Source organism: Cryptomeria japonica, chromosome 8, assembly GCF_030272615.1.
Source record: "Cryptomeria japonica chromosome 8, Sugi_1.0, whole genome shotgun sequence".
In the NCBI taxonomy this organism is placed as follows: Eukaryota; Viridiplantae; Streptophyta; class Pinopsida; order Cupressales; family Cupressaceae; genus Cryptomeria; species Cryptomeria japonica.
This window is the reverse complement of record NC_081412.1, coordinates 464,204,905-464,212,020: the sequence shown is the minus strand read 5'-3', so window position 1 is coordinate 464,212,020 and position 7,116 is coordinate 464,204,905. Positions and strand designations below refer to the sequence as shown.

The 7,116-nt window shown below is 36.4% G+C and overlaps 1 protein-coding gene across 1 annotated transcript; it reads right to left on the bottom strand.

The window, feature by feature from the left end:
• Positions 1–939: 939 nt before the first annotated feature.
• On the bottom strand, positions 940–6,305 carry LOC131034957 (plant intracellular Ras-group-related LRR protein 4). Its single transcript, XM_057966574.2, has 4 exons — positions 4,562–6,305; positions 1,810–2,723; positions 1,513–1,694; positions 940–1,417 (listed from the first exon to the last, which is right to left on the bottom strand). The coding sequence occupies exons 1-3, from the start codon at positions 5,181–5,183 to the stop codon at positions 1,548–1,550; spliced, it is 1,683 nt and encodes a 560-aa protein (XP_057822557.2). The 5' UTR covers positions 5,184–6,305; the 3' UTR covers positions 940–1,417; positions 1,513–1,547.
• Positions 6,306–7,116: the final 811 nt, after the last annotated feature.

The window sequence follows — 7,116 nt, the reverse complement described above, 5'->3', positions numbered from 1 at the left end:
TTTGTCAAATTTCAATTAAATATATATTCAAAATTGCATTTTTGACATTACAAGTCCTTAACTTTTAAACAAGTCAACATTATATTATTGATAATTATAAGTCTTTAGGAAACTGCAAGACTAAAACTAACCTTGGTGACCAACCATGGCATACAATGGCTTGAGAACTCTTTGGGATTGACCTTTCTTGAAGTCTTTTATGATTAATAGAAACTTTTGGGCTATGTTGTACACTTCATTCAGCACCTTAACAATGTCAAATTTGACATAGGCCTCTAATTCAAATAGGCTGACCACTGGCCTTAACAATAGGTATTTAACATGTAGAAAGCTAGTCCTATTGAGATAACAAATTTTTTTGAGAAGCACCACGTTTGACAAACTTAAGATTAACGAAATCCTTGATTGGTTTCCATGATCAGCAAGCAATATATAAGGCTCTATTTCTGCTTAATGAACTTACATAGTCTAGTTCAGTGTATGACCTGGAAGAAGCATTGCTTAGTTGACTGTTCATTTCATCTTCAAGCCACTATTGCAAAAGTTAGAACAAAAAAAAAAGGCAAAATACCATAAAAAAATGACCAAATAGGTCAAAGGGAATGTCAAAGTCCAGCTAGCATAAAATATTATTAAGGATAATTCAAGAGTCTCCAATAAATCTTAAACGTAAATTAGAAAGAAAATAATTCACCTGCAACATGGAAGAACCTGGGAAAATAGCTAGTTAATAATGTCAATCATTCAATGATAGAATATGGTCAACAAATAGCCAACAGATTGTGGTCAACATGCCTGCTGTTTACAGGTATTTGATTACCCATGTAAATAGCCAACAGCTTGACCACAACTTGCCAGCAGTTTAAGCTCAGCCAGTAGAAATGAGTAACATCATCCACCAGAATAAACATAAACATAGATGCAACAAGAAAAGCTCCATGATCTGTAACACTAGATGGATTCAATTATTCAAACAAAAGGCAAATGATTCAGTCTTAACTTTTAAGCTATACAATTTCACGAAAACCTCAAAAATCTAGTTCCAAGTAATGTCTATCTGTTCCAAGCAATGCTTATCCAGATTCCATGACCAACTGGAGAGACACTCATAGTACAATGTCTTCCACACTTCTCCCATTTGGGCATAGAAAAGAATTGTTTAAATATAAACAAAATCATACTTGATACAATATACAAAAAAATCATGCACTATGTAACACAGCTTCCTTTCAAGCAGCCTCTAGCTCAACCCCCTACATGCCAGAGTGGTGCCTTAAAATATCAAATGAAATGTCAAGATATCTCAAAATAGGCTTATGAAGATTTAAGCCAAACTCAAAGTCAATATTTCATCCCAATACACCTTTGCATGTTGCGCTACTTTTCAGGCCAGAAACTTGCTGCAGTTGTTTTATACCTGTAAAACGATTTCAAAATTATTTAGTCAATTACAAAATACCCTCAACTCTGGAAACTAAGAATATACTCTTTCCTTGCATCTGTAGAACTCACCTCTCATCTTAATTTGCTTCTGTGGCAGTCAAAGATCAAACCTTCCCATTCTTTGTGTTTCTTTTTGTCCAAATTGATGTGATAAGACATTGAAAATAACTTGCCCTTTTCCTTTTTGGCTTGGTTGCTTGTGATTTTTCCTCTCTCTTGGCAATTTCTTCAGACATGTACTGCACAACAGCCTGTGATATGATGATGCCTTTTAATCAGCATGAATTAAGAAATGCTATATAATTTGCTTTGCAAAATTGCTTTCAAAATCAAACAAGCATGTTGAACATCACTATTGTTCATCACCTGAGCTCCCTTTTCAGCTATATGTATTGGAGGATATTCAAGTGGTATCTCCTCTACATGAAGAACACGAAGCCTTTTTAGCAGTGCAAAAGAATCAGGAAGAACCTTTATCTGATTGCTACTGATATCCAACTCCTCAAGCATTTCAAGATTTCCTATGGACCGGGGAAGAGAACGCAAATCAGCAAAGTTCCTGCCAACATTCAGTTTGACAAGATTTGTTGCAAAGCAGAGACTTTCTGGTACTGACTCCAATTCGTTGAAGCTAACATCAAGTTCTTTCAAACTTGCTAAAGAAGCCAGGGTAGTTGGTAGGTTCTTCACTCTGTTGTAGTGCAATGTCAGGACCTCCAAAGACACAAGCTTACCAACTGCTTCTGGCAACGCTTTGAGGTTATTAAAATCTGCTCGAAGCTCAACTAGAGCTGTACATTGACCAATTGTATATGGAAGTTCCTCAATCTCATTGTTTCCAATACTTAGTATTTTCAAGTTTGTCAGCTGGCCAATGGACTCTGGTAATGAAGAAAGGTGGTTTGAACTCACATCAAGATTTACAAGGGTGGAAATATTCCCAATAGTAGCAGGTAATTTAGTTAAACGGTTGCCACGTAAATCTAATTCAGTCAGACTAGAAAGCTCTCCAATGGAATCAGGAAGACTGTGCAGTTGATTTGAGTGCAAATCTAGTTTTGTCAATCTAGTAAGTCCTCCTATTGCACTAGGAAGAATCACAATTCGGTTCTCAGACAAATTGAGTTGAACAAGGCTAGTGAGCTTTCCGATTGAATCTGGAAGCCACTCAAGCTGGTCTAGTAATTTTCCTTGGAGATCCAAACTCTCTGCACCTGTCTTGGCTGTTGCTTCAAAGACGCTAGCAATTTTTATAAGGCTGAATTTCTGCTTCCCATCACCTGTTTAAACCAGCATAAGGCATACATAAAGACGTTCATTAATTTGAGGAAGCTCAGATTCTCTTGCAGAAAAAATACTTAAAATATTGTTATTCTCAAATTCTTAATAAAATCTGATTCACTTAGAAAGTAAATTTAACCATGAGTCTTCAAATCCAAATTCATCAAGATCAGTTAAGCCCCTTATTTCCCAAAAGAACGAAAATAATAGGTCTGCCAGAAAAAATGTAGAAATAAAAATAAAACAATATAACATTACAAAATTGAGATAGACTGCCTGGAGTTGTTTGTTTGATTGCAGATTTGTTAACGTGAAAAAGTAATCCAAACCACACTTTTATACAGTAAACTTCTTCGTTGAAGATGTGGGTAAAAATTGGTCACAAATTCAATCTCCACAAGTGTAGAAAGAGTACAGAGCAGAAGTAGTTCATCCTAAAATCCTGGCTGAAAAATGATTTGCCATTCAGAATTTCACGTCAGAGAGGCAACCATTTCAGAAACACAAAAAATAGGGCCATAGATGTTTTTTAAACAAAACAAAGCATCACTAAAAAATTGCAAATTCTAGACAATTAAATAATCACACAACAGCAGTAATCCAGAGAGAGTGCGGAGCAGCAGAAGCTCATCATAAAACCCAGGTTGAAAAGAGATTTGTCATTCAAAATTTTGCATTAGAAACGCAAGCATTTCAGAAACCCAAAAATTAGGGTCACATATGTTCTCCAAACAAAATAAAGCTGTCAATAAAGAATTGCAAATGTGTAACAACTAAATAATTGCTCAACAGAACTAGTCCAGAGAGAGTGCAGCGCACCAGTAGCTTATCCTAAAATCTAGGTTGAAAAGGGATTTGTCATTCAGAATTTTGCACCGGAGAGGCTAGCATTCCAGATACCCAAAAAATAGGGTCACTAATGCTCTCTAAACAAAATAAAAATGTCATTAAAGAATTGCAAAGGTGTAGAAAACCAAACAATCATTCAACGGTGAAGATGTAGCAGGAAAGCATAGCACGAATTAAAAAGATCAATGGCAGAGAACTGAGACTGATTGATAGCAGACTCTGGGTCACAACTACAAATTTCAATTGCGTAAAATGTGCAGAAATCTGAATAATCACTCAACGTGTAATATTGGCAGGAAACATACCACGAAGTAAAGGCAGCAATGGCAGAGAACTGAAACTGATCAGTAGTAGACTCTGGGTCACAAATACAAATTTTCATTTTCCCACAACCATTCTTGATCAGAAAACTATATTATAGCTCTATAATCACAGTGCAGATTCTGTCTACAATAAAGATTCTAATGGGAATAAAATTAAAACCTCAATACAAATTGAGAGAAACTACCTCACAGAGAGCTTTAAATAATAAGGGAAATACAGTTAATCAAGCTACTGACAAGAACTTTACGCTTGTTATCTTGAGAAAAATGTCAACGACCAACTATACGAGTAAGCACTACTCATAATTGTTTCATAAAATGGGCTTTGATTTTGGGTTCAAGAAAAAATGAAAGCTTCTGCAATTTGTTTGTGGTAGGCTTTCATGTATTCATGACTGGCTGAATCAATGCAATTTAATTAAAATTACTAGGAAATTGACCAAGTGAAGCTCTAATTAGGAGATGAATCGGTAACCGAAGTTATCTCACCTCATCCATCATTGGTCAGTAGCACCATAGAAATTACTATTAGTTTTATTAACCATCAAGCTTCTATATAACAATTTGTATTCTATAAAAGAATAAAAAACTGGGTTTCTTTTTCTCAATTAAAAACGAGGAAATTACTTGTAAATGCTTGGTACTGTCATGGAAGAATAACCAACCTGTTCCACTTCCTGGCTCTGCAGAGGGTTTGACAAAGGAATTCGGCATCATAGCTCTAGGTTTTTCTGATTCTCTAATTCCCTCCTCTGAATATGACACCTTTGGTTTCTGGATAAAGCTGTCATCCTTACTGTATTGTGCAATACGGACTACCTCCTGTTTCTTTTTCCCTTCAAATTCTTTGAGATAAAAGTCGCCTCCATTTCCCACAACTCCATCTCCATTGGGAAGTTGGGGCGCAATCCATGAAGCCCTTGAACTATTACTATTACCATTGGCATACTGAATCGCCCCGTATGCCTTTTGCAGCCAATCATCAAACAGGCGATGGTATCTTTCTAGATCAATAACGTCTAAGGCTTCACGTTTCTCCTGCTGACTCTTCATACAAACAAAGTTCTTCTGCATTTCCTGCAACACTGCAAATAATTCGAAAGGCACATCAGAGGGTTTCTGCTGCTTCATAATCATTTCTATCTGAGACTGTTCTTTGCTCTCCACATCCTTTACCAGAGCAATGGCAGCTTCAAATTCCTCAAAACTGGGCCTCGGAGGAAGAGATCTGTGCAATCTCATGATCTCCTCTACTATATCTGCAACAGTTTGCGCTGATTTATTCATTGTTCTTGAAACACCCCACAAAGTCCCAAAAAGATTTCTCCTCACTACTTATAGGACCAGCTGAATGCCCAGATATCAGACAAGATGATTACCAAGATTTTCAAAGATAACAGAAGAGCTCTAAAATCAGACTTGCGAATTGAAATAAAACATCGCATACCCAAGAGCTGTAATACCACAAATCTAAATACTACTTATAAATAGACAGTTTTCCCGATAATCAAACTGATGATAAATCTATTTTTCTGTATGCCATCAAGTCTATTCAATATTAATCTCCAAATTTGACCCAAAACCTGGCTGTCCAAACGCTGTAGCCAACTCCAAATTTTCTTGTGTGCTTCAAAACCAGATATTCGGACTAAAACCGAACTGACATGAAAGTGAGACCGCTTCAGAAAACCACCCAATTAAAAAGAAAAATCACCAAAACCCATTATTCAAATCAAGATCTAACTGCCAAACTGCTATGAGGGCTAAATTTTGAAGTCCTCCAGTCACTTCCATGATCTCCAACAAGATTCTAGAATAATCTACCACTAGCAGTAATTTGCTTGATCACCAAGTTTTCCTGCTTATGCACAAGCCACGGTTGAATTTTTCCCCACATCAGACAAGTCATCAAACAAATAAATCCAAAACCAGCGTGGTCTGAACTGCTCGATTCACCACTCCCATATGCCAGTCAGACAAGCTTTCCCAAAGTGGGTCCTCTCTAACATGACATTTCAGACCTCGAGGATCAACCTTCTCCTACCTATGGATTGTTATTGTTCAATGTGCTTTGCTTTCTTAATTGCTTGTACTTATCTCTACATATAGACCTTGGGATGCATCCAAATGATAAAAGCTAATGGTGATGACTCGCTTGATCAAGACCCCAATGATCTAGAACTTTTGGGATGACCACAAAATCCCATAAAAAGTTTTCTTTATTACAATTTGAATTCAATCATATAAACCTAATCAAACAGATTGATCTGCAGCTATACCTATATAATAAAGAATGATACACCACATTGATTAAGTACTCTCCTAATATACCTCAACTTCAACCTACTGTCAACCAGTCTCTGTGGGACCATTGAATGTATATTTAATGTATATACGTTTGATAGGTAGTCTGAAAACCCTGTTCAGAATGGCCCCTTATATTTCCAATTTTCTGAATAAATCTTCAAATGGGTTTTTCATGTCTGACGTGTGGGAAGGCCATTCCCTGATTAATAACTGATTTTTGGTACAGATAAATAGCTTCATTTATTAAAACTAGAATGCCAGCTCACCAGCTAAAGTGTCTTTTGAGGTACATTGTCTGCACAGTGTCAGAGATCTTAAGTACACGTGCCGGTGGGCAGGTGGGTCCGACCATCCTGTCCCGGTGCAGGCCAGCTAAAATCCAGCTGGAAGTTATCATAAATTTGAGCGTTTATTTTGTCGTGCTTTGATCATTGATCATAAGTTGTATGATAGAGATGGCTCATTATTACGAGTCTATTCATTCTACGTAGAAGAGTAAAATTTCCCCAAAGCCAAAAAAAACCTTCCCTTAAGAGAGGTTTCTAGAAGAATCCATTTTGAACATTCTAGTACATTCCCTTATGTATTTGGTTGCATCTATCCAACCTCCTAGAAAGAGGCTAGCTAGTAGTTAATAAAAATAAAAATAAAAATAAAAAGAGAGAGGGTGGTTATTTTTTTATAGCACGCTGATGCCTTTAGAAGAGTATGGGACTCTCATAAACTGATTAGGGGAAAGGACCCAGTAGTTGAGCATGTTCCAATTGTTGTGAGGGTTGTTGATACTTTTTGTTCCAAAAATTGAACAAATAAAACCTATTGTTTGAAACAAAAAATATCAATTTTTGTTAGGAAATGTACCAACAGTTGTTAGGAAATGTACCAATAGTTGTTAAGAAATGTACTAATATTG

What these genes read in the sequence shown, in the direction of transcription:
- LOC131034957 (XM_057966574.2), bottom strand. Translation starts at nt 5,183, where the DNA reads ATGAATAAATCAGCGCAAACTGTTGCAGATATAGTAGAGGAGATCATG. An exon ending in AGAGCCAGGAAGTGGAACAG is followed by an intron (nt 2,724 to 4,561) that starts GTTGGTTATTCT and finishes TGGTTTAAACAG; the next exon opens with GTGATGGGAAGCAGAAATTC. An exon ending in TAGCTGAAAAGGGAGCTCAG is followed by an intron (nt 1,695 to 1,809) that starts GTGATGAACAAT and finishes ATCATATCACAG; the next exon opens with GCTGTTGTGCAGTACATGTC.